The sequence below is a fragment of the Sciurus vulgaris genome (assembly GCF_902686455.1).
Source record: "Sciurus vulgaris genome assembly, chromosome: 3".
Taxonomy (NCBI): Eukaryota; Metazoa; Chordata; class Mammalia; order Rodentia; family Sciuridae; genus Sciurus; species Sciurus vulgaris.
The window spans coordinates 4521761-4548721 of record NC_136463.1 but is presented as its reverse complement, the minus strand read 5'-3'; the positions used below and the strand labels follow the sequence as shown (position 1 = coordinate 4548721).

Sequence of the window (26961 nt, the reverse complement as noted above, 5' to 3'; positions counted from 1 at the left end):
AGGAAAATCCATTCAGACTAAGTGTAGCGAGTCATGTGGGTGATTGAGCTAAAAAATGACGGTATGAGTTGAAAAATAAGGTGTGATCACGTAAAGAATGATTTACTTGTGAAGCCGGTAAACAGGCCCTGAAGGAAATTCCAAAACAGTTCTGTGCAAAGGCAGCCCCAAATGCAGCCACCCAGGTGACTAATGTGATCGGAACAACAGTGACATTGATGGAGAAATTGCATGGTGCTTATACAGCCACTTTTCTGTGTGGGTGGACGTGCCAGACATCCTTCCGTAGTCATTAGCCCCTTTTCCGAACCCTTGCATCTCTCAATGTGTTGCACTTAAGTTTTAGAACCAGAGTTGGGGCGGCTGCGCTCTTGCAGCCAGGAGAGACCTGTCTAGCAGCCCACTGAGGACGCTCGTCGCTTGTCTTAGCTCCATCCCACGGCCTGACATTAGAGATGTAGGGTTGTTGACAGGGCTGCTTCTGGGTTCCACCCAGCCCCTCCCCAGTCCTGGTGTTGGCATCCTGTCCACAACCGGCGAGAATGTGGTCAGGGCACTGTCGGGTGCCTGCTGCTCTGGGCAGTCAACAAAAAAAATGAGGAAGACCGGGAAGAGCTCCAGAGGCAGGCGCCAGCCCGGGCTCCAGCAGCGAGGGAGGCCCGGCCTATTCTCGCCGTCCGCAGACCTGCTCGCGCAGCTCCGCGGAGCTCCAGAGCTCCCCAGCTTCCAGCGCTGCTCGAAGCCCCTCCGCGGCCCACGCCACGCCGCTACAGGCGGAGCCCCGCCCCTCTCCCTGCCCCGCCCTGGGATGCAAACTGGGCGGGGCCACAGGGCCTCTGGCGAGACCCGCCGTGCGTCAGGACGGACGTCTTCCCGAGCTCCTCCCACGCTCTCGGACTCCGAGCGCGCGCCTGCGCAGACCGGGCCGACCCCGGTTGTCACCCCACCCCCTCCCTAGCAACCGTCCCCCGCCCCCACCCCGCCCCCGCCCAGGCCGCGTCCGCGCACGCGCGCCCCTTCCGGCACCCGGCCCCGCCCTCGCCGTCGCCGTAACAACCGCTCGAGCCCTCGCCGCGCCCCTCGCTGCTCCCGCCCAGCCCCCTCCCCGGAACCGGCGGTCGAGGGGCGGCCGCCGAGCAGTGGAACTGCGACGGCACCGCGGAGCCGCCGGCATGAGCTCCTCCCGCCGCCCCGCGCCCCGGTCCCGGCCTTTCTGACAAGAGGTAGGTGCGCGGCCCCGCGGCGGGCTCCGAGCGCGCCCCCGGGCGGCCCCGGGACGCTCCGGCCGCTTCCCGCCCGCCGGCCCCGAGCCCGCGCCGGAGCGCCGCCCGGCCCCGTCCCGACTCCTCCTGCGGGAGCCGAGCTGCGGCCGCGGTCCTGCGGCCCGGGACCCGCGCGGCTCCGCTGGCCCGGCCACGCCAATTGTCATGCAACAGAGGCAGCCGGACCCGACGCCCGCGCCGCGCACCCCAGCCGGCACCTGGCGGGGTCGGGGAAGCGGCGAGTTGGCGGGTCCTTCGGGGTGGTCACTTCGGGCTCTGCGAGGGGGGGATCCCCGGGGGTGGGTGGACGTACGGTTTCTTAAACGAGCATCACGCTTGTCTTGCATCCTCTCCCCACCCGTTCTCTCCCGGTAAGCGCCCTCTTGTCTGGGAGATACCGTAAAATTAATTTTCCCAATTAAAAATTTAAAAGCTTATTAGATTCCCACTGTGCACCAGCACTGTAGGGTTTGCAAAAGTAAATAGAACGTGGTCCCAGCGCACCGGGACGCGTCAGCCCCAGGATCAAGATGAATGTAGACTTGGAGTCGAGTTTGGAGAACTGAGTTTGGTTCCGATTATTATGATTTTAGAGCTGGAAGTGTTTCGAGATCATCCTTCCCAAACCTCGTTTTACAGAGATGGAATTAGGGAGGGCAAATGACTTGCTGGAGGTCACCCAGAGTTATTCCCCAGCAGTTTTCCTACTATCAGATGGCTCGTTTTCCAGCATAACCTGCTCCTTCTGAGAGAGATGCCAAATAAACATACCAGAGGAAGTTCCAGACCTGTTTAAAGTCATGTAAACATTGTAGAAATGCAATAATATAGAGAGCAGCTTTCTGAAATAAAATCCTCATAATTTCTTTTTTTACAGCTAGACTTTGGGATCCTTGAGGATATTCAGCTATGCACTTTTGAATATCCTCTCACCATATTCAACATAAGATAACATTCTTAATGATTATCCTCAGCAGGACAGGTAGGCTTATTGCATTTATTTTTTGTCCTCACTTTTTCCTTCCTCACTTTAAGTTAGGTGAGTAGAGTCCCAGGTGTGTCCAGGAAACTCCAGGTAGGCTGGCACTAGCGTGACCTTGTGGTGGTACGGGTTCCTTGATGTGTGCATGAAGCCTGAGCAGGATGGAAGCCTTAGAGCATCACCGCTCTTTGAGGCTGGAGAGGTCAGGGAGCCCCTTGAGCCAGAGTGCTTAGCCTCCCAGCTATTGAAGACAGGCCTCTGAAATTGTAGCATACACAGAAGACAGGACATGATAAAAGCACTCTTTGGAACCAGCTTTTTGAGGAGTACTCCATAATTTGAGATACATAGTGTTTTTCCCCCTGCTTTTTTGTGTTTTCCCTAGAGCTGAGTAAGATGTTAACCATTTTTTATTTGGCTCTCAGTTGAAGTTGTTCAAGAGAAAATTATTGGAATAATTGAATCCTAGCATTTTCTTGCTAGGAAGGACGAGTTTATGGAACCCAGCGCAGGGGCCCAGCCTTGCAGATGAGAGCAATGGAGGCCTCCACCCTCAGACCAGCGTGGTTCCCCTTGTTCCACTTGGGCATTCTTTGCCTTTTTTGTTGTCTTAACTACCTCCCCCTGCCCTTGTGTATTTCAGTATCATTTGATCTATGCGTGCATAGAATCTTGACTTATTGTGGTTCCTTTTTAGCCTTAGAATGTGGGATGATGTGTTGATGCAGACTGATTTTTTTCTGTATAGTGGTGGTTTATCACATATGGGTATGTTTTGCAGGTGTGAGAGGATTGCTATTGTACTACAATCATGGTGCAAAAATACCAGTCACCAGTGAGGGTGTATAAACACCCCTTTGAATTAATTATGGCTGTAAGTACTGTACATTTCCATTTACTCTTTGGCTTCTTATTTTTTAAGTCTTAGAATTTGTTGCTCTGTAAACTTAACGTTCATTGTTTCCATTGCTTCACTTAGTCTGTTTGTATGCTCATGAACTGTATCGTCTGTAAGATGTTTTTAAAATAAACCTCTGAAAATCTGCACCTTTGGTTTTTAAAAACACACCTCAGGATCGTGCGTGGATTCACATTAATTCTCCCTTTAAAAACGCAGAAGTGGGATTCTGACTAAATACTTCCTATGAATTTTGTTCTGTTTTTTTCTTTTTGGTTAAAGTGCCACAGGGATGTGACACGTGGGTTCCGTATGTGGAGGCTGCTGTGGTCGTGGGTGACTGCTGGTAGTCTCAGGAGGAGCACTGGAGGGTGGAGTTCCACGGATATTGTTAGGCAACTGCTGTGCGAGTTTCTCACCTAATACAAATCTGAGTCGACTCTCACACATGAGATAACTCGATCTCATTTTCTTCTTTTTTGTTACTTGCCTAAAAATTTGGCTAAAAATAAACATTTTGCTGGACAGAAAAATGGTTCTAGTCACTTGTAGGTTACTATATGATGTTCCTTGCCTTCTATTGTTATTATTAGGGTATGATATATATTCAGGAACATAAAACAATACCTACAGGAAAAGGCTCTCAGTATCACGCACCCTGAGGAAATGTCACGCTGAACACATCGGTTCCTGACCCAAGGGTCAGGAACAGAACGTGGCAGCCCAATTAGAAGCTGCGCTTGGTTCCTTTGGGTCCCTGCTCCCCACCTTCTCAAAGTGTGCCACTATCCTGATTTTAACGCTGAAGGTGACTATCGCCTGTTTGTGTTCTTCATAGAAATAGAAATGTGGGTGTTTTTGATCTGTCTGCTTCTGCATTATGTTGTGAGCTTTGTCTAGATCAGTACAATCTTGAAAAACAAAATAATGGACTGGGGTTTTTGCTCTCGTGACATAGCCCATGCCTGTTATTCGCAAAGCCCTGAGTTCCATTGCCAGTTAGCACCCCTCACCCCAAAGTCAAAAGAAAAACTCCAATCCTTCTAAGGGATCAAGGGGAAGTGTCATGAGTGTTTTATTGAGGTGTAACTTACATATAGTGGATTGGCTACGTGTTAGCCACATGGTTTGATTAGCTTTAAGAAGAGTGGCCCACCTCTGTCAAGACAGAACCCCAGAAAGGTCCCTTGTGCTCTTCCCTGGCAGTGGTGAGACTTGTGTGTGTGGGGGGGTGTTTCTTGAAAACAGTCCTATGTCTCCCTTCAATGTATCCAGGTGGTGCTGCCCTAACTGGCGAGCAGGGACGCGTCTGGAAGCCTCTGCTGTCCGCACCTGTCTGCTGGCGAGGCTTTGCGTGGACGGGGCCGCTCCCGCCCTCTTGAGAGGGAGTTGTGTTCGCAGCCACCCGTGGTGCCTTAGCAGTCACACAGGCATTGAGTATTCCAGCTGGGACCGGCTGGAGCCTGGTGGTGGAGGGGCTCTTGGCAGCTCTGGGGCATAGGCAGCAGTTGTCCCTGGAACTTCACCCCACGGGACCCCACCTCGCTCCATATGCCAGAACTTTTCTGTCCCATCACCAACTGGCCGTGTCGCTCACTCTTTCCCCTCCCCTGTGGCTTCAGCTCATGTGCTTTCTCAGCTGGCCAAAACCCCTCTGGCTCCAGTTCAGCTTTGTGGCATTTCTTGTTGTGTTCTTTTAGCTTCTAAGTGACCAGTTCTTGTCACATTTCCTAGTTCACATTCTTGAAAGAAACTTGATCGGGTCCACTTCTCCCCCCAGACCTGAACTGCAAGCTGTGGGCCAGCCTGCCTGGTGTCAGCCTTGGGTGGGATGCCTGACCCTGGGTCAGCTCCCTGGGCTCATGGGGTAGGGGTGAGAGGTGTGGGGGTAGTAGGGACAGAAGGGCAGCCAGGAATGAAGCTGTGTGTCTGCCCTACAAGGTGGGGAGGCTAGGGCAGGGTGGGTTGTTTTCCAGAACCTGAAGAGTGATTTAAAAAACTTTTCTGTCATCTGCCAATCTCGTCTTCAAACACTAGATTTAATAAAGGTATTTTGCTTGTCTAATTTTTAAACTTGTTTATTTCCCTTACTTTACTATTTTCAGAATTACGAAGTTTGCTTTGCAAATTGCATGCATGAATTTACAGAATTCAGAATTCAAATTTGAATTGTCCCCGTCTTTAAAAAATTAAGCCATTTGTAAATTGCTTTTGTTTTAGGCAGTTGTTAAATTTCCTCTTGCATCAAGAAGTATGCTGCTTTTCTCCTTCCAAAACCAGACTCTGCCAAGGCGTTAGGATTTTTGTCCTAACAAAAGGCTGCCCCTCTTCTGACTGCGATTGTGCGGCCTACAGTCCTCAGCATTCACTCAGTTCCCTCTTTTCTCATGGAGGAAGACTGAGGAGAAGCAGTCGTGTGATAAGAGTGTTCACGGGGTGAGGAAGGAGGGCTGCAATCCAGGCGGGGACGGAGTCGTAGCTGTCACTGGAACATTTGTGAGAACCTCTGAAAGAATGCTTCAGAAATCACTGCACGGCAGGGTCTGAGGAGGGACAAGCGGGGGTGGCATTCGGTAATAGGTGATTTTATTAGGGTCCTAATAAATTAGGAGTCCTAGTTTCTGTGTGTCCCTGTGGAGAAGGATGGGGAGAAATGGACCTGCCCAACATACGTGCTCTTGGCTTGCTCTAACCAAGAGTTTAGTTGTAGGTTAGAATTCAGTGATAGAAAGCTGCAGGTGGAAAGTTCTTCTGCAGTCGGTAACCAGGGCTCAGACATGGCCATTGCATTTCAGTTGGGGTCAGTAGCATTAAAAAATCATGCTAACGGTCTCGTTAATTTTTTGGCTTGCGGTGCTGGGATTGGACCTGTGTGCCAGGCAATCACTGTGCCACGTCCGCCCCAGCCCTCCATTAACTCATTTGAGTTGAAGCATGAAGTGGAGGTTTCTAGTAGGCATCTGAAGCATTTTGAAGTACTTTTGTTAGATGTTAGCCCAGAAAGGAACACAAGCGGTGGCCAGTTGGACAGCACCTGCCCCCTGGGGCTCTGGGGGCGGAACCCCGAGACTCCGGGGTGTAGCTGCAGTGGTGGCAGAGAACCGATCCTTGAGGTAGTGTTCTTTTTATCACTCTGCTTTTCCCAGTGTCAGCCTTGAAACATTTTATGAACGATCTCATCCATGAAGATGGCTTCAAATCCAGTGCCACCAAACACCTTTCCCAGGGCTACTCGCCTGGCATGGAAGGAGAAATGAGTCAGCACAGACACCCCAGCTGATTGTGCCTGTGGGATTGGCTCCGTGGGCACAGGACATGCCCCACGGATGAGGTGCTTGGAAGGGGAAGCAGCATTCTGAGACACTTGGGTCGGAGTGTTTCATTTTAAAATTCTGTGATACAAAACATAGATATTGTCGCATGCAGCGCCTCCCCCAGGCCAGTGGCTCCCTGGCTGAGTTGGGAGCGGGGCAGGCCTGAGGGCCCCCAGGGGAGGCCAGGGCTTGGCCTCCAGGATCTGTTTTCCACCAAGGATGTTGGGGCATGGGATAGAAGAGGCTCCACTGGTTTCTGTCTTCGCCAGGTCCCCTTTCCGGTTCCCGTTGGGCAGACCCAGCCACCTGGCTCCTCCGCTCCTCCCTTTTCCTCGCTCCCTCAGCCATCTCGGTTGCCTCTTCTTTTGGCAGTGCTGCTGTTCTCCCAAAGCCCTTTCACAGGCACACTGTCAGTCGTGCCTTCAGCTCTCACAGGGCTGTCCCTTTTTCTCCCAGCCACCAGCCTCTGAGTGCAGCCTGGGCTGGCCTCTGGGCGGGGGACAGACATTACTTGTTGGTTTTCCTCCCATCTTTAGCCCTTCCAGTCCTCCTGTGCTGCTGCTCACACTTCTGTCCCGGCAGTCCTCCGCTGCGGGATCCGCTGCCTGTCACCTGCTTCTAAACCCCTTGGCTTTGTCATCAAGGCCCTTCCTGCCTGTGTCCAGCCCACCTGTTCTGCCCTTATTTCACAGATTGTGCACACTTCCCAATTTGAACCTTGACTTTTATTCTTCACGGCCTGGTCTGCCCGACAGCAGCGGCTTTCCTGCCCCCGCCCCATTTCTTTGCCTCAGATGCTTGTGGTCTCTTTAGATCTCCTTCATCTTGTCTTGCCCAGTCCCTGATGCTTCTCAAGGGTGCCTCATGTTTCTTCTCCTCCTCCTGTGACATCCCCCCTTGCTGGGGGTGGAACCCAGGGCCTCTCCCTGCAGGGCAAGCATTCTACCCCTGGGCTCCACCCCCAGCCTTGCTGCATTGTTAGTGTTACTGTCAGTATGTGCTGTTCCTCTCAAAGGTCCCGAGTGTCACTCTTCAGCTATTTTGCATGTTCCTCCAGGGCAGAAGCCTTTAGTTATCTCCCTTGGTCCTTAGAGTGATGTGTGTGTTCAGTGGGTTTCTCTTTGTTCTAGTGAATGTGAGGGATGTGTAAGTGGCTTTGGTAGAAACATCTAAAATGTAATTTCAGTCCTGTTTTCAAGCAAGGGATTTGTGTCTCTCCATGGAAGAGAAATAACTTGTTATGATCCTTCCATTACACAGTGCCTCTCCAAAGATCAAGGACCTTTTGTGGTGAAGTTGGCTAATTTTTTTAATGTCTCCATAAATTATGCAAGATTTTGAAGGCAAACAGTATAATAACAATTTAAGTGGTTTACTTTTCCAGGTTGATTAACCAAACACCTATTTGCTTGTGTGCAATTGTTGATTAAATAGTCCACTAACCAAAATTTGCATTTGCTTTCCTATCCTCTTTCATTTTGTGTGTGTCTCTGACTCCATAGGCTCTTTCAAGGGTGTCACTTCCCTTCCCAGTAAGGCTCGAGGATGGAAGGAGAAGACAGGGGTTTGCTGGAGCCTGAGTGCAGTTCTAGGCACAGCACCAGCTAGTTCTGTGCCCTGGTAACTGGGCCGGGGACTAGCCATGCTGTGAGGAGCTGTAGGTGAAGCAGGGCCTGGTAATGGCTCAGTCCTCCCTGTCCCCTTCCTGGTACTCTTCCCTCTTCCACCTCCAAACCCCAGGGAATTTACTTACTTAGAGGTAGGTAAATAACTCTGTTTGGATGTGTGTCTTTTTTAGATCAAATGGGCATTTTAGCTTGATTTCATCTATAAAACAGCCCTGCAGACAGGAGACAGGGGCCGGCCTCCGTGGCCTTATTCACCTTACTGTGACCTGAGGAGCACCCGCTTCCACCCATCTGCTGGGGGGAGTGGGTTGCTGAGAGCTGCCAGGCCTCCCTCTCTGCTGCGAGGTGGTGCAGGCCCTTGGCCTGGCCGGCTGTCCTGCTTCACCCTTCCGCTGTGTGGCGGCTGCTGTCCTGGAAAGCCCCATCCATGCTCCGTCCATGCTCCAGCCCTTCTGGCCTGCAGCTATTTCGAGCTGCCTGTTCCTTTTTCCCGACTTTCCCCTTTTCTGACTCCAGTCCCTGTATGTCACGTTTTCAGCATGGTTTTGTCATTATGAAATATTCACTCCACCTTTCGTCTTCTCAGAGCCCGGCTACCCTTGTCCTAGATTTCACCCCTGGACCTTTGTATATTTCTGATTCTGGTTTCCAAGTTCCTGGAGGTTAAGTACAGTATGGCGTTTAGGTACACCTTTTTCATTCCTGCCTTGAGGTGTGGTTCGGTCTTCCAGCAGCCTGGTGTACGTAGAGTGCTTTTATTCCACCAGCGTGGCCTCACTGCATTGCTCACGCCTACCTGGAACTTTTGACCCTTCTTAAGTAGTTGGGATGACAGGATGGGGCCCCAGGATTTGGTACAGGGGATTGAACCCAGGGATGTGCTCCCCTTGAATTATATCCCCAGTCCTTTTTATTTTATTTTTAAACTGGATCTTGTTAAGTTGCCCAGGCTGGCCTTGAACTTGTGATCCTCCTCCCTCAGCCCCCCCAGTAGCTGGGGTTTCAGGCTTGCACCACGACACCCAGCTAGAGTTCATTTTGGCTCACATGAATAAACACGCTACTCTTTGGAGAGGCTGATTTAATAAAACCCAGCTTGGCTCGAGTCTGGGTGGAGAACTCAGTTTCTCTGAGGTGAGCACAGGATCCCAGTTAGTTTTCAGTGGGGGATTGTGCATGTCTCACCTGTGAAGGTTTTGAATATGAGTCCTGTTGTATTTGACAAAAGCTGGGGTGTCATTAGTCAGATTTATTTGGTGTTAGAAGTGGGCGGTGGGTGTCTGCTCGCTCCAGGCTGTGTAGTGGCTCTCGGGACACTGTTCTCCTAGCTCAGCTGCACTCCAGATTATTTTCAGGGTGCCCTGGTGAATGAAAGTAGTTGTGGTGCAGGAGGAACTATTTCAAGAAGAAATATGGCAGGATCAGTTAAAACAAAACAAACCAAAAAAAACAAAGGTAGGCACAAAACAAAAATTCCACAGAAACTTAGAGACTTGTATGATGGAAACTTTCAAGCCTGCACAAGGGAAATCATCCAACAAATGCCATGTGCTGCCACTCATTTATGATATTATCCTTAACCTGCCATGATTTTCCATCTGTTCTCCTCACCTTATTTTCTGGTGTATTTCAAGCAGATTTCAGATATCTTGATTCAGTGAGAAGCGTTTCAGCATGCATCTGTAAGATCGAAGACTTTCCTTTTTTAAACATGACCACTACGTCATCATTATACCTGAGGGAAATACGAATAATTCCCTGATGTCATCTAATACTGTGTCCTTATCCAGATTTTCTTGATTGTCTAAAAATGTCTTTACAAATTTTTGAATCCTGGTCTGAGTAAAGCCGCTCACATTTGGCCAGGGTGTGTCTTAAGTCTCTGTGCTCGCCACCATTTTCCCTCCCTCCTGTTCCTTTTCGTGCCACTGTTTGGTGGAGAAACTGGGTCATTTGTCCTGTGCCTTCACCTCAGCCTTTGGCTGATTTAACCGTTGGCGGTGCTACAGGCAGAGGCCGGCCTCGGTGCAGCCGGCCCTGCCACTGTCAGCGTGCTCGAGCTCAGGGACCGGCACCAGCGGTTAAGACCGGCCACTCACAGCCCTTGGTTCCCATGATGACTCTCGGTAATTTGGGTTGTAAATAAGGTGCAAAATGTCTTTTCCCAAATTAAACAAGGGCCATGCTACTTGTCGTTTCTCTTTAACCCTCTGAGTTGGGCAGTATTTCTCCAGAGGAATGAGGAGGCTTCGGTGTCCTGCAGGGAGGAGTGTGGCTGCGTCTGAGTGGCTGGAGCAGGGCTCCCAGGGCCCCCTCGTGCTGACTGTCATCATTCACCCAACTTTCTTGATTTTCAAACTCTATTAACAGTTTCTGGTATTTCTGTGGAAATGTTTTAAAAGTCCTAATAGAAAGCGTGGTAATTCTCTTGAAATATGCAATTTGATGTTAGGAGTACTAGCTTTTTGTTTTTAAATTAAGAACACTCTTAAGCCAGGTGTGGTGGCACATGCCTGTTTGCCTACTTGGCAGACTGAGGCAGGAGGATTCCTTGAACCCAGGAGTTCAAGGCCAAGCCTGAGCAGCATAGTGAGATCATGTCTCAGAAAGAAGGAAAGGGAATCAGTCTGTGCATTTCATAGCTCTGTACTGCCCTGCTTCTGTGCTGGAGGGTTTGAGTTATTGCTGAGTTCGTTTGTAAATGCCTTGCATATTTGATGAGATGACTGTGTGCTTAGCTCACTTCCTCTTGGGTTCCTGGCCTTCTGTTTGGCTCTTTCTGGCTTTTCTTTCTCCGCCCCACTTGCTTGCCTTCTTGGGTACAGGTGGATTCTTCCTTTACATTTAGTGTGTTATTTGTGACACCTACTAGTATATTTTGTGCTTCCTGGCCATAATGGACACTTTAATTAGTAGTTGATGCTGTTTTATAAGTAGTTGTCCCGCTCTCTCACCTGATTTCTTCTGGGCAGCCTTATCTAACTAAACCTGTGGCTTCAGCTATCACTTGATAAACCAAAAATCTCAAAGCTTTGTCTCTAGCCTGGGTGCCTCTCAGATGCTCCCAGATCCTAGCTGGCTCGGTATCTGTTGGACTATTCCAGGGCAGATTTAGTACACCTGAAGCAGAATTCACCTGCTTTTACTGCCTGCACAAGAACACAGACACCACCCCCACACACATAGACCAAACCATCTTGCTTTTTATTTTGAGTATATACTAAACTCTCAGATAGATTTATCTAAAGAATAAGTGAGTCTTGTGCTTCCTGTATTGCTTCTACTTTTGGTTAGGATAGTTTTGAGAAAAGGTCATGTTGGAACCTATTTTTTTGGTTGGATGTATATACTACTTAGATCTTATTTCAAAAGATTCTGATTCGAACAGTATTTTGTGAATAAAATCGTTTGTATTCTGTGAACTGAAACTTAAAATTTCTACAGTCACTGAACACTTGTCTCTGAGTGTATACCGCTTGTGTTTGGTCAGGTGACTTTCTCTCACAGTGGTAAACACAGAGCATGTAAAAAGCACCATTTCTCTGATTCTCCTGCAGAACCTAAAATTCATCTTTACGCTAATAGAATGGTAATTTAATTTTCTTTTCATGATTTTTTCCAAGTTTAAACCCGAGAGGTTGGTTAAGTAACTTTTTTCTTAGTAGTCATAATGATAAAATGCATATGTTTCTTTTCCTTTTCCTAGTTTAACTAATGCCTATGTATTTGTTAAAAACCAAGGCCAGAACTAAAAGCTAACAGGTATATATATTAAGAAGTAATTTGGTTTAAGCAGTTGTTGGTGTGTTGCAGAATTTATGCTTCAAATATTTAGAAAGTGCTTCCCCAAACACCTGTTATCCTCTTTTAAACCTCTGCTTGTTTGTGCCCCCACCAGTTTCCCTCCTCCTTCCCTCCCTTGCTGGGGATGCAACCCAGGGCCTCAAGCTAGGCAGCCTCTACTGTAGAGCTCTGTCTTCATCCCCATTTACATTTTCTTAACAGAGTTGGCTTAGAATGCAAGTTCTATCCATTCTAGATTCTGATTCTTTACCAGATGAGAGTTTCTGGAGTGGGCCCTGCAGTCTGAGCTTTCACAAGCCCCATGGGAGTTCTTTTTTGGACAGTAATGTTCGTCTTAGATGGACGCAGTACATCTATTTATTCATTCATTGATTTATTTGTATGCGGTGCTGAGGATGGAACCCAGGGCCACTCATGCTAGGTCAGTGCTCTACTGCCAAGCCTCAGCCCAGCCCAGCCCAGCCCCCACCGGCCGTTCTCACGTTCTGATGTCTGCTCAGGTTTAGGTCCTTAATTTGATTTTGCAGTAAATAGGATAATAGGAAGAAAGGAGGTTGGTTTTCGTTATAACTTTTAATCAAAAAACTTCTGAAAGGAGTAGGTTCTTTAAGAGGCTGTGTTGCAGACCCTTAGTGCATTGTTTTCATGCAGAGGATTTCACATATCCTAGGAGACCCGTTGGCTTGTTCCACGGGTCTCTCCAGGCCTCTTCCTGAGTTTATTTAGTGATACCCAAGTTGTATTGACAGACTTGTGTCCTTGAACTCGTCTTAATCATTTGTGTGACTTTATTTGCTAACTTACTGTAGAGTAGATTTGTACTGTGCATTAAACACTGTGGGGCTAGGGGGCATCTCAGCATTTGCCTGGTGTGTGTGGGACCCTGGCTTTTATCCCCAGCACTGGAAAAAAAAAGTATAAAAAAGTTTTTGTTGTTGTGATAAGATGCACATAACATTTATTTTTAACTTTGTGTGTGTGGTGCTGGGACCAGACCGAGGGCCTGAGGCCTGCTGGACAAGCATTCTGCCACTGGACTCCAGCTGCCCCGCCCTTCTCACTCGTTTCAGGCCTACGTCTTGCAATGGAACGCCATGACGGTGGTGCGCAGACACCGGCCCTGTGTGTCTCCGGAGCCTTTCCTCTTCCTAGGTCGAAGCTCTGTACTCATCACGTTGAACGCGAATGCTCCCCACCCCTGCAGGCTTCTGGGAAGCCCCAGTCTACTCTCCTGTATGAATTCCACTACTCTGGGGACCTCATGCAAGTGAAGTCAGACAGTATTTGACCTTTTGTGGAGTTTTTAATTTCACCTGGAGTAGTGCCCTTGAGGTTCATCCCTGCTGTGTCAGAACGCCTTCCTTTTCAAGGCTGAGCAGCATTCCATGCCTGTTTAAATCACATTTCATTAATCCATTCCGTCATTGTACATACTTAGGTTGCTTCCACCTTTTGGCTGTTTTCTCTACTGTACTTTCTTTTCTATATTTTGGAGGTGAGGGGCGCTAGGAATTGAAACCAGGGTCTCATGCATGCCAGGTGTGCGCTCACCACTGAGCTACACCTCCAACCCTGTTCTGCACTTTTTTTCTCTCTCTTTTTTTAATCTGGTAGTTTCCACATTCAAAAGGCAAGTTCCTTCAGCAATTGAAACTGTTTTGAGCCAGGTGTGGTGGTGTTCCCAGCTCCTTAGGAGACTGAGGTGGAAGGATAACTTGCCCCCAGGAGTTTGAGAACAGCTTGGCCATCGTAGCCAGAGTCCATCTCAAAATACAGCCTTAGTTTACATCTTGTGATTGCCACCGCTGTGTATCAACAGAGAAAGAATAGCCTCTAAGAGTAGGATGACTGAGTAGTCCTCCACACACCAAAGGCGGGCTGCCTCAGCACAGGATGGCAGTGAAAGAGAAACTGATTTCCTGTCCTAAGTCCTCCTGATTTCCTTCTCCACTCTTCCTTTTCTTTTCTTTCCTCTCTCCCTCCCTCCTTCCTTCCTTAGGGAAGGAACCCAAGCCCATACTAGGCCAGGGCTTTACCCCTGAGCCACACCCAGCCTCTTCTTTGTTCTCCTGAGTATGATCTAAATTAATGTTTCAGGATCCCTGATGTGCAACTGGTAAAATAGCCATGCAATAAATACTACAGGATCGATATTTTCCTGATGTATTACACTAACTCCTACCATGAGCCTGCTGACTCCATGAGCGTTTATTCTGGTTCGTGAACCAGATAATATTTCCATAGCTCATTGCATTCTTTTATGTGGGCAAACACATGGCATCTTTAAAAGCTGACAGCTGTAGTTCCCTGGAACACCAAATGCTTTTTTCAAGTCCACAAATTTATCTTTTACACTCTGAAAAGTAAAACAGAACTCTGCCAAGTCCATCTTGATTTGAAGAAATGTGCAAAAAAAACTGCTGTTTTGTTGTTGGAGATATATTTATGCTCAGTTTGTTCTTTATTAGATTCAAAATTTTATGGATTAGGAATGGTTTTTGAAAGTCATGGCATATTTTAAATTTCACTGGATCTGTTTAGCATCATGTAATTGCCTTAAATATGAATTAAACATCAAAAAAAGAGAAGTAAAACCTTTCATAGCGCTGTGGACAGTCTTGTTTGCCTTGGGCTTAAGTCATTGTGGCCTGTGACGCATTTGACATTTGAGCTTTATTGACAGAGACAAGGTATCTTAAATTTAAAGATCTCTTTATAGATGTGTACAACTCTTTTTCTAACTAGCGTCCTTTCATTCTCTAACAGGGATTGGTTAGTGTGCCTTTGATAGTGAAAACACTGCATTAACATGTTGCGATCTTTTGGAAGTACATCGTGTTTCCCACTGAGCGCGAGCAGACAGTAGTGGTTTGCTTTTATATTTTGTGGACACCAGAGAATGCTATTATTATGATTGAAAGCAAGTACAAAAAGATAGAAAAGGAATTAAAATGCGTATGGTGTGTTTGAGTTCAGTATAGCCAAAGCCACGGCTGTATGAACAGGGTTTAAATGGAGAGACTGGGGCCGGCGGGCAGCCCCTCAGGACTGGGCCTGCTGGTTTGAGTGTTGCTGCTCAGCCCCACACTGCTGTCGGGGGAAGTTCGGTTGTCTTCCCCATTAAATGTGTGTTGTTAGTTTGGGTTTCGTTGTCACACCAGGGGTCTCTTCCGTTCCTTTGTATTCTTCTGAGACAGGATCTGCCTCTGTTGCCTGACTGGCCCTACACTCTTGGGCTCAAGCCACCTTCCTGCCTGAGCCTCCCGGGCTGGGGCCACAGGCGACAGTAAGAACAACCAGTCAGCGCTGATTATTTTCAGAGGTCCAAGGAAACGCTTCTCTTTTAAAAGGAGTTTGTGTGTTGCTCCCGTAAGTGATCTCTCTGAGTCGCAGGGGTTTGCTTTAGTTTCCTGAATCCAAGTCAGCCCTTCCTTCACTTGGGCTCTATTTGAAACCCAGCCATTGAAACCATAGAGGCTGGGCTGGGGTGGACATTCTTGAGTTGACCTACCTGTGCTTGACATGAGCAGTACGTTAGCTCAGACGTCTTAACATGCGCAGGCATCCTCCTGTGCATGAATCTGAGTGTCAGTCCTTCGCACTAGTTTTGATGGGGTCACGACACTGGCTGGTGAGGCAGAGGACTGTTTTCAGCTCTGCTGGGTGCGACTTAGATCTGTGGAAATCACCACATGTATGTGTTTGACATTGTCACCATACAGTGGGAAAGGTGATTTCAAAAGTCTGTGTGTTGGTGGATTCTTACAGTCATGCTTCTTTTCCATGAAGGACATTTTAGAATGCTTTTTGTAAGTGATGTTAAGATCCCTAAATACAACTGTATCATGTTTTTAACATTAAAACTTGAAACTTGTGAAGCAGAGTAGTTTGAGAACATTCGTCAGGTACCAAGGAGACAAAGGAGGGTGACGTGGTGTCTGGATGGGAACCAGCTCTAAAACACACCCACAAGCTACCTTCTGGGTCTTGTTATTTTCTGTAGGATTGACACGTGTGTGCCATTGTGCTGTCCCTGGAGAGAAGCACACGGTGGGCATCAGAGCCATCTCCAAGGGCTGCATGAGAAGACCACATTGCCTGGCCCAGAGAGAGCCTGAGACCTGCCTCACCCCACACTGATCCACCCTTTACAGAGCTTACAAAAGTCCAAGAACAACACAGGGGTGCTCATGTGCCAATAGCTCATTTTCTAGCTCATGCTTGCTTTGTGGGCAGGCTCTTTTATCTCACTTTACAAATGAGGAAACTGAGGCTTAAGCTGCTTGCCATGGTGCCTTTCCTGAACTGGCATGGGCAGATTGGGAGCAGCCTCATGCAACTCAGACACCTGGCTTTCCTAATTGCCCAAAGAGCCGAGTCTCAGTCTTTGCTTTGAAAGACCTTCCCTTTCCTCTTCCTGACCTTGCTTCCTTGGGTCTGCCTGGCCTGATCTGGCTCTCTGCTGGGCAGTCAAAGATCTCTCTTCTCTTGAGCAGGTGGCTCTTGCCTGTAGGTTGCACAATGCTCCGGGAGGTCTGCTGGGTGGTGGGCCTGATAGTTGGGTTGGTGTGGGCGGGGGAGTGGATGAAAAGTCTCTCAGGGCATAAGTAGCAGGAGGCCGTGGTGCTGGTGTGGTATCTGTGGTCCAGACTGTGCAAGATTGCCCCAGAAAGCTTTTGTCCCCAGAATAGTGGGTGATCCTCCAGTGCTGTGGGAACAGCAGGCTCCTGTGGACATTTATTGGTGCCTGGCTCTTGGTTCCTGACCTGAGTTCCTTCTCCTCTAGATTGTGTTCCTCCCTCTGTGGAAGCTGTTGATGCCATCCTGCTACAAGGCCATCCCAGGAAGCCTGATTCAGGTCACCTGGACTGTCACCTTTGCTGAGAGCAGCTGGTTTTCGGTACTCCCCCTTCTTGCTCTCTGGAGGTTTTCTTCTCAGCTGGAGTCATGTCTTCAGGGCCATGTTTTCTGCCTGCAGCAACTGAATGTAGTATATTTAGTTAATGAGGTGACTGACTCACTCCATGTATTTCTGTGTACAGTTATAACGGGAATATTTTAGTCTTAGGTGCCTAAATTGGAATAAGATAATTTTTCTGTCTTTACGGCCTTCTCTCTTCTTTAACAGGAGAGCAGTATACCATTATTTATACCGAGATTTGCTTTTTATATGTGGCTAATTATAAACGTAACTGATTTCCAACAAAGCCCCATGAGATTTACATCTTATACTTTTAGGGTCATGGGGGAGATAATTATTTTAGTTTGGTGAATACATGTATTTTATTTGGTACATTTTCAAAGCATAGTCACAGCATAGTAAAAAGATACCGTGCCAGAGGAAAAGCTGATTTAGTGTTTTAATCTGTTTGCATTGGAAAGGCTCTGGCTCATTACGTGTGCGGCTCAGCTGGTTCCTGGACTGTCGGACCAGCTTTACGTGGTCTTTATTTCTTGCTCAGTTTTTTCTTGCCTGTTGAGGAGCTGTGCAGTATGGGACAGTGGCCACATTGTGGAGTCTTGTCTTTGTCTTTGTTCTGTGTCAGCGCCTGTTGAACACGTACCAACCCTGTGGGCCAAGGAAGGCCAAGGAACTGAAGCGCAGTGAAAGGAACCTTTGCAGGACGACTGTGGTGGGCCTGGGTATGAAGCCAGGTCTGCCTCTCCCGGGCTCTTAGGAAATGGATCAGAGAGCGTGGTTTCCGTACTCCCGACAGGCTCCAGGTGTCAACATTCGCCGTGCGTGTGTCACAGTTGATGACCAGTGTTGGTCACGTCGTTTCTAACCGGAGTCCTAGTCTGTGTCTGGGCTCGCACTTCCTGTGTGTCGCACACGCCCCTGAGCAGCAGCAGGGGACAGGTGCTCCTGTCATTTGTCCATCTCGCATATCCTTATAAATAGTAGGATGAATTGAGTTCAGGAATTGAAGGGAACCATTTTTTCCCTCCGACTTAAGTGTATGATTTTTTTTTAAAGTTTGCTCAGTTGTTAAGACCCAGAGGCTTGACAGATTGTTTGGACCAGGTGTCTTGATAAATGTATTTATTCTGGTTGGAGGCACGTGGGCCCGCTGAGAAGGGCACGCCTGATGCTGCTTGGAGACAGGGGTGCCGCCTGGTAGGCAGTTAGGAAGGCCTCCAGCCAGTGTCTCAGGATGAGAGGAAGGTCAAGGCGCAGAGCCCAGGCTGTGGTCCAGGATGTCTGTCCTGAGATCGTTCAGAAAGAAGACACTGGCCAAGTACGGGCGCTATTTTTCTAACTTAAAATGCAGAAGATGCACTTAGTCAAGCGTACTAGATTATGCTTTGAATCTTATTTGAAAGCTCGATAATTGTCAGTCTGTTGATGTTAACAAAAGTTTCCTAAAGGTCTTGCCTGGAAACTTTTTTTTAAGTGAATTTCTTTATATTGACTTTATTTCATGTAGTTTTACACGCAGGGCTGAGGATTGAACCAGGACCTCATACACGCCAGGCAGCGCTCCACCACGGAGCTGCACTCGCAGCCCTTTTTTTTTTTTTTTTCGTTAACGGATTTTTAAAAATAATAACTTTATCCTGGGACTCTTGAAGAATTCTTTATAAGTCCTTCAAAATTAAAAAAAAAAAAAAACTCTTAAAAAATAAAATATTCAAGAATTTTAAAAAGATCAGATATTCTGGAGGATCTTGTTAATCCAAGGTTTGAGCTGCCTGGTTGATAAATGTTAGGTTCAGCAAGGAGAGAGAGAATTTGTGTGTGTGTGTGTGTGTGTGTGTGTGTGTGTGTGTTTTATAACTGTATTTAGTTTTTTATGTGGTGCTGAGAATCCAACCCAGCACCTCATGCATGCTAGGCAAGTGCTCCACCACGGAGCTACAATCTCAGCCCTACTGTGTGTTTTTCATTATGAATCACCCGGAACCATCCTCCTTTTATGCCTTATACCTGAGGCTAGATCAGAGTGGTAGACTTGCTTTAGGCACGTGGAGACTTGCTAATCTTTTAGATTGATGTGATTGTTTTTCCTTTGGGCATAATTCAGTTTTCATGCTCCTGTTGTGCTTATGGTAAGGGAGTCAACCTCTCAGAAACTATGATACTTGTTAGGGTTGGAGCTGAGGCGTCCCCCAAGGCGCTGTTCATGCAGGAGTCCTCGGAGGGGAAGTGACTGGGCTGTGAGAGCTGTAGTCTGATCAGTCCACCCAGGTCCGAATGACAGGCTGGGTGGTACCTGGGCAGCTGGGGCGTGGCAGGGGAGGGGTCGCTAGGTCGTGCCCTGCAAGGGTGCATCTGCCCCGGGCCCCTTCCCTCTCTGCTTCCTGACCTGCCGTGAGCTGAGCAGCCTTCCTCTGCTGGGTCCTCCCCTCTGATGTGCTGCCTCACTGGGTCCAGAGCAGGGAGTCGGCTGGCTGTGGACTGAGGCCTCTGAAACCCGAGCCCCAAATAAACCTTCCCTCCTCCAAAGTGTTCTTGTCAGGTATTTTGGGCACAGCAGTGCAAAAACTGATTAAAACAATACTCTTTTCTGAACACTCGACATACTGGTTCTCAACTCTATCCCAAGAACCAGAAAGAACACGGCACATGACAGTCACGTGCAGTGTGAAAGCACCCGGGCCCCTGTCCTTTGGAGTGTTGGGGAGCAGGGAGCTGTCAGATTGTGCCTGTGGGTGGTGTCCCAGTTCTCGGGTGCTCGCCTGCTGCTCCTGTGCGCCTACTCCTCTCTCCCTGTGCTGCTGGTTGCTCGCAGCGGGAGGAGGCGTGGACTAGTGCTTGTTTCTCGGACCCCCAGGGTTAGAAAATGTCTGGCAGAAAAATCCCAAAATGCCCAGAGCTGTCAGTGTGGTCCTTCAGGAGGAGACCATTGTCAGTCATTTTTGGATGAGGGCTTCCATCTGACTGTTGTCCCAGCTGGGAGGAGCCCAGTTTGGGTGCCAGTAAAGCCGGACCTGAACATTTCAGGAGGCCAGGAAAACTGTCCTACTGGTGTGGAAGGTGGTTTGGGTTTTGGGGGTTTGTTGTTTTGTTGTTTTGTCTTGACACGATTTTAAAATATAACAGACAAATAGGATCAGTGACTTCTCTTGGAATCGGAACTTTCTGCGTGTGAAGTCTTTTCATTGTGTGGGTGTTCTCCCAGTCCCTTTGGACTGTTGTTGTCGCCTGCTGGGAAGCACACACATGAAGCTCCGTTAGGAAGGGTGATGAGGGTGCATTCAGCTCGTCCCACACCCCAGTGGGACAGGTACCTAGAGTCAGCGTGTTGCTTCCTGAGAGGAGGTTGCGGATTTTGGAAGAAATTTACAAGTTTCTTTTTCATATCCTCTGACAAAAATTGATGGTGTTTAGAATTGGAGCCGGGGTGGGCGGGGCTCAAGGCCCCAGGTGCCGTCCCCAGCCCTGCAGGACAGGCAGCAGGACCCTCAGCACGGTGGACTTTGGGCAGAGACGCGCATTTGGCGGCAGGTCTCCCGCTGCTGTATCCAGCCTGTCCTTGCTGCTTTCTGTCGCATGCTGGGGTTCATGTTGAGGTGACAACTGTCAAAAATAAGCACAGAGCTGGGCACAGTGGCGCGGGCTGCAGTCAGGGTGAGTTTGAGGCCATTCTGGGCAACTTACCAAGACCCCGCCTAACAAAAAAACAGATTCTGGAAAAGTAAACCTAGCAATTTTGCCCCCCGTGGTGGACCGAGAGTGGGCATTGGGGAGCGTGGAGCCGGGGCTGCGCAGGCTCCGTCCTTCAGCTCACCCAACCCTTCCGCAGCGCTCATCCGGGTCCTGCTCTGCTGGCAGCTCAGCAGAGGCCTCCCTGGCTCACGGGTGCTCTAGCAGCCCCTGAGGCCTCGGTGCCCTCTCCTCAGCCTTTGCCACCAGCTAGGTCAAGCTCTGGGCTTTTCCAGGTCATATTACCTCTGGAAAAGGAGTGGCGTGAGGATCGTGGAATTTGAGGTCTTGGCACATGCAGTTTGTGATTTAAACCTCAGGCGTGTGTGACCTTGGAGGCGTGTCTGGCAGTCTCTCACAGACGCACGTACTCTTCAGTGTCAGCAGCGCTTGTGTTTCCTGGTTCCATCTTGCCAGTGGGTGCTGCAGACTGCCGTTAGCACTCGCCTCTGTCACCCTGGAGCCTGGTGGTGGAGGGAGGTGCCTGTGGTCTAGATGCAGCCCCGCTGCGGAGCCCTGGTGCCCTTGGTGCCAGAGTGCCCGGGGCGGCTTCTGCGGTTGGGCTGTTTGGTGCCTGAGTGGACGGTGCCCTCACGAACTGGATCGCGGCTCCCTTTAAAAGGGATCGAGTTGTTGTGAAGCTTAGTTCCTGTTAGTGCTTCCTGAACACGTGCTTCACTAATAGCATTGCAATGCGACACCTCAGTTTACCAGCCGAGCGAACAGACGTTTCTCCCAGCGACCTGCTGAGGAAACAGGAGGGGGCCGCAGAAGCCCGCAGAGGGCTGCGTAGTGACCAGGTGAGTCTTCCTGGAGAGCAGTCCCTTGCTGTGGAGCCTTCGGCAGGCTGGGCCTGTGCTTTTGGGTGGTTGCAACAGAGCGTGGTGCTTGAAGCCGGTTCCTGCTCCTCTCTGCTCAGCCTGCGTCCGAGGGAAGCGACGTCCTGCAGTGGGTCGGCTGGACCTGGCTCCCTTCGTTGGCTGGTCATTTCTCCCCAGCTGCCCGTCCTCAGGAGTGCCTGCTGTCTCCAGCCCAGCCCGAGGTGATTCATGGCCTAAGCCCCTTCGTTACCAGCTTTGGTCACCTCCTCTCAGTCTTCTTTTCTGTCGTGTGCAGTTACAGCCCCGATGAAGCGGGGGCCTGTCTCCGGAGCCTTAGGACCCGCCTTGGCCTGTGCGGCCGGGTGCTGCCGGTAGCTGATTTTGATAGTGAATGGCAGAACTAGAACTGCCAGGGGCTTGGCCACACTCTCTTAGTATGTCGGACATCGGACTTTTTGCGCCCTGGTAGCTTCTAAGAGAGATGGAAGGCACTTTCTTCCCCTGCTGGTTCTCTCCAGGGTAAAGCCAGGTCTGTGTAAGTGAGTTTGCGGGGCACATGTGGTCCCATCGGATAGCCCACTTGTTGTATAGAGCACACAGCTGGCTTGGTTGTTGGCTAAAAGTCGGGTATGAGGATAGTTCGGTTTGAAGGTAGTTTCTTTAAATGGAATTTCTTGGCAGAGAGCACCATTCAGCTCATTAATTCTCAAGTTGAAGTGCCTTCACTAAAATATGGTTTTCTTTAGCACAGTTCTAGCTTTTAATATGTCAAAATTGCATTCAGAGGTTGGTTAAAAGCTGAGAGTACTGTTGCCAAGCTTCCAAATTGCAGGCTCAGAAATCCTTTGAAAGGGAAGGAGTGGGTGTGGGAAAGTGGGAGGAAGCGTTCCCCAGAAGGCAGCTTTCCTCTGGGCCAAGTCGATAAGGTCTTAGTTTTGTTTTTATTATTGGAACAATTGCTCTGTTAAACAAAGAGAATGAGAAAATGATTACAGTCGTCTTCTCTTACAAAAGTGTTCCTTTAAAGGGGAGATATCAAGGGACATTTCTTCCTCTCTGAGCAAATTGCTTCTGGAAGGGTGTGTTTTGTTTAGCCTCTTGATTCTGTTTTGATAAATGCTGGGTGTGATTAGTGGATGGCTGGGTAGCGTGGCGGAGAGTTTGTGAAGACCAAGTTGACCTTTGGGGATTGCTTCTGCTCTTCTGACACATGACGTGACCCTGGTGACAGTTGATAAGTGGTTCTCCCGGGCAGAGATTAGGGCAGAGGTCAGAATCGATGGCCTGTGGTGTGGCTCTTGGGCCCCAATAAAGTAGAGGGACTTCCTGTGAAAACCCAGAGGGCTTGCCCTGCTTCTGTGTGCACCCTAGGCCTGGAGGCCGGAAGTAGACAGGATCCCAGGGAGCGCCCCACCTGTTGCCTACGCACCTGGGCAGAGCTTTGGGCAGAGCAACCTTTGCATACATGTTCACGAGTAAAATGTTATGTTTAATTACTCACATGTAGAAGACAGCGCCGTATGGGGGCTTCTTGATCTGTACCAGTCTATATATAGTCTAACTTGATGTCATAAAACCCTTACTGATATTTCTTTTTGTGGGGGAATGCTAGGGACTGAACCCAGGGGCACTTTACCTCCAAGCTGCATCCCTGACCCTGTTCTGTTTTTTATTTTGAAACAGGATCTCACTGAGTTACTTAGGACCTCGCTAAGTTGCTGAGGCTGGCCTGGAACTTTCAGTCCTGCCTCAGCCTCCCACGTGGCTGGGATTACGGAATGTGCCACCGTGCCGGGACCACTTTTTATTTCACATGTGAACTTTCCCCCTTGGAGCTAAATGTTCCTCTCTCTCTCTCTCTCTCTCTCTCTCTCTCTCTCTCTCTCTCTCTCTCGCACGCGTGTGCACACCCTACACTTTTTGGTAGAAATATTTGAAAGTAAGTTGTGTATATCCTGACACTTTGCTCCTAAGTACTAAAGTGTGTATTGCTTAAGAATAGCTATTCTGGGGCTGGGGTCGTAGCTCAGTGGTAGAAGAGCTCTTACCTGGCATGTGTGAGGCACTGGGTTCAGTCCTCAGCACCACATATAAATAAATAAAATAAAGGTCCAACAACAACAACAAAATTAAAAAAGAATAGCTATTCTCCCACATAAGAATGATCAGTATTCCACCCAAGGAATTGAACATTGATAGAGTAAAAGTTTTTTGTTTGTTTTGTGGTACTAGAGGTCAATCTCAGGGACACTCTACCACTGAACTACATCTGCAGCCCATTGTATTTTTTATTCTGAGACAGGGTCTCACCAAGTTGCTTAGGGCCTCACTAAGTTGCAGAGGCCGGCCTTGAACTTGTGGTCCTCCTGCCTCAGCCGCCTGAATCACTGGAATTACAGGCATTGATGATTTCCTAATCACAACATTTCTCTGTGTTTATTGATGTCTTTTTTTTTTTTTCCCCCTGTAAAATCTCTTCCTTTGACCATTTTTCTTGGTTGCACTCCATGGTTTGTAATGACCTGCCATCTTTTTCCTTTCTGGTGCTCACATTATCCCAGAGTCGGAGGGTAGACCCCCTCCAGGCTGGGTCCCGTGTCCTTGGGACATGCAGTCTTTCCTCACTCTCAGGTGGGAAGGACTTCACATCACCTTGCCTTGTCGCTGCTCACAGTCCTACAGGTCTCCAAAAGGCCAGGTTCCTTCTCCGTGGGGAATGTGTTTACAAATGGAGATCTGAATGTCAGGTTAGCTCAGTGCTACTGAGTTGCTTCCAGGCCCTCCCAGTGGACAGAGCTAGGACGGGTGGTGGTTGTTTTTGGCACTGGGGATTGAACCCAGGGGCACTTAACCACTGAGCCATGTCTCCAGCCCCCCCTTTTTTGACACAGGGTCTTGCTAAGTTGTCTAGGGCCTCATTAAGTCACTGAGGCTGGCCTTGAACTTTCGATCCTCCTGCCTCAGCCTCCCGAGTTGCTAGAATTATAGGTGTGTGCCACCATGCCCATGTTAGGACATAGTTTTTAAATAAAACTAGAATGGTTCTGTTTTTTCCAGGGGTTGCTTACATACTTTGTGGAAGTAGGTTAAAACTAGCAGTTCCAGAGACTGAACTTACATCAGCTTTTTCCTGTAAGCCTCTCGGAAGCTAGGTTTTCTTTGCTGACTGCAGAATTCCTTGGCTGTAACATCTCTAAACACAGGCCAGGGTAGTGAGACAGAAATAAGACTGGACTCCTTAGTTTATTCAGTACGTTTTTAGTCCTTGATTCATAAATATTGAACAAAGACATGTTTTAGGCTTTGAGGTTCTTTTTCTCTTGGGGGCGAAAAGAAAAGTGGAATTCGGTCTTTGCCCTGTGGCCAGCAAGCGTTTGGTGGCAGAGTGACAGGACCTAGAGAAGGGAAGCTGCTTGCCAGGGGCTGTGAACCAGAGGCAGCTCTGGAGAGAGGTGGAGGTGCGGGCCTTCAGCGGTCCTGGGGAGCGGGGAGGCTTCTGCCCCGGAGCCTGGGAGCCTGCCGGCGGCGCTCTCATCGAGGGGCTTGTGTGGCTGCAGTTCCAGCTTGGTCCTGCGAGTGGCGCCTCCTGTGACTCCCTGTAAAGGACTGAATACACTGAGGGTCTTTAGAAAATCTTCTAGTTAGCTGAGAGGGAAGGAGTACCTCAGAACTGTTGTGTCACAATCCTCGTACACTTAATTTCTGGGTGTTATCGTGCTGGGATATGCAAAGCCAGGGTTTTTTTTGTTTTGTTTTGTTTTGTAGTTTTAAATGTGCAATTTAAAAGTCAACTTAGCTGGTTTTCAGTGTCAACATGGAGCAAATGCAGTGAGCAATTTGGACTTTTCTTTCTAGAGTTGCTCTTTTGTTCAGTACTTAATGCAACCGATCCCTCCTGAGGCTCATCAGGTCCCGCCCTGGGGACACCTCGCAGGTGCTGTTTATGATGAGAGGTTTACCAGGTTCTCTCACTGGTGCTGCTGAGGAGACACCCTGGGGTGAGAGGTCAGTGCATAAGTGTGAGAATGCATCTCCAGCTCCCAGGAACGTCTAACAGGCGGGCGTGATCGGGCACCACCGTGCTGCTGACTCTCGTCCTCCCTGTCTCCAAAGAGGAGGCAGAGAGGCCCAGGAGGGCCTTGTGGGTCAGCATCCCGGCGGTGACCCCAGCCTCCCTCCTGTCCTTGGGGTGTGGTCCCGGCCTGCAGCGGGGTCCTTGTGCTGCTGAGTTCTTTCTTGGATGTGCTGTCCATCATTGCTGACTTGACAGCTTGGTGGGCCCAAGGCCCAGGTAGGTGCTGCTTCCCTCAGTGGCCTGTCCCTGCCTCAGCTGCGTCCTCTGCCTCCCCACCTCAGCACCTGTGCATGCTCAGGACACTCCCATCCTTCCATCGTCCCCTGAGCTGTTGGGGTCACCTACCTCCCACCCGCTGCCTAGCATGCACCTTATAAACCAGTCGCCTGGTCCTGTCAGGGCAGAGTGGGGCTCATCTGAGAAGTGAGGGCGCCTGCCTGGAACTGCAGCAGAGGCGCCCTGGGAGGTGCAGTGTCCTGTGCCCCCGGAGCCCTGTGGCAACCCCATGGCCTGCAGTTTGCTGGCCACTCAGGTGAGCAGGCAGCTGCAGGCGGCCGGAGTGCGTGCAGGGAGGGCCTGGCTCTGGCTGGCGAGCCACGTGCACCTGTTGGAGGTGGACTGGAGCACCGAGCCCTTCTCTCCAACTTCATGGATGTCTTCCTGAAGTCTGGTTTTGGCTGTGCTGAATTTAAGATGGGAAGTCACAGAACCTCCTCTCCCATTTTTAGTCCAGTCCCACAGAGGAATGGCATCTGTCACCTGGGCACCAGTGTCCTGCGTGCCTCCTTTATGGGTGGGACGGCAGAGGCCAGCCTGGGTGGCCTTTCTTTAGACCTGCTCTCAGCATTCTCTGGCTTCCTGCCAGGAACCTGGGCTGGGACGCCTTGGGGTTAGGTGTGCTTCCAGCTGCGCCCTAGCTCAGTGAGCTCTGTAGACTGCTGCGAGTAGATTGAATCTGCCGCTTAAGTGCATTTTCTAAAAGTCTTTGCAAATTATGTAGCAAGCCTTTTACGTTTTATTTTGAAGCAATTGTAGACTCACAATATATATTAATAGTACATTGTCACAAAGAGTAATATGGATGGATCCTGCCCCTGCTTCACCGTGTCCCCCAGGGTGACATCTTGGGAGGACAGGAGCACAGCATGGCAGCCCAGGTGCTGGCGTCCTCCTGCAGCCACCCCTGTGTCCCTCCTGACCCCGACAGACACAGGTCTGTTCAGCTCTCTGTGGTTCTTTCCCAGGTGTTAGTGAATGGGACCCCACAGCACGGAACTCTGAGCTGTTCTCGCCCAGCGTACTTTCTGGGGAGTGTCAGTTGTTGTCTGGACAGTGGCTCAGCCCTTTCCACTGCTGAGCAGTGTTCTGTGGTGGCAGGTTGTTCAGTATTCACTCCCTGAAGGACACCTAGGTTGTTCCAGGTTGGGCCGTTAGGAGTCCAGCTGCCTGGAGCGTCTGCGCGCCTTGGCTGTGTGCACGTGGTCTTCATTCTCCTGGGACAGATGCCCAGGATGGTGGTGCTGGGCTGCA

At 49.4% G+C, this 26961-nt stretch overlaps 1 protein-coding gene across 3 annotated transcripts in view; it reads left to right on the top strand.

Moving 5' to 3' along the window:
- Positions 1–1024: 1024 nt before the first annotated feature.
- Positions 1025–26961, top strand: part of SEC14L1 (SEC14 like lipid binding 1) — a 45949-nt gene continuing 20012 nt past the window's right edge. For 2 of the 3 annotated variants that reach the window (XM_079134180.1, XM_079134179.1), the window contains exons 1-3: positions 1025–1223; positions 2140–2244; positions 3026–3118. In XM_079134180.1, the coding sequence (XP_078990306.1) occupies positions 3056–3118 (63 nt within the window). In that variant the 5' untranslated portion in view covers positions 1025–1223; positions 2140–2244; positions 3026–3055. The remainder of the gene's footprint in view (positions 1224–2139; positions 2245–3025; positions 3119–26961) is intronic. The other variant, XM_079134181.1, reaches the window with a different exon arrangement.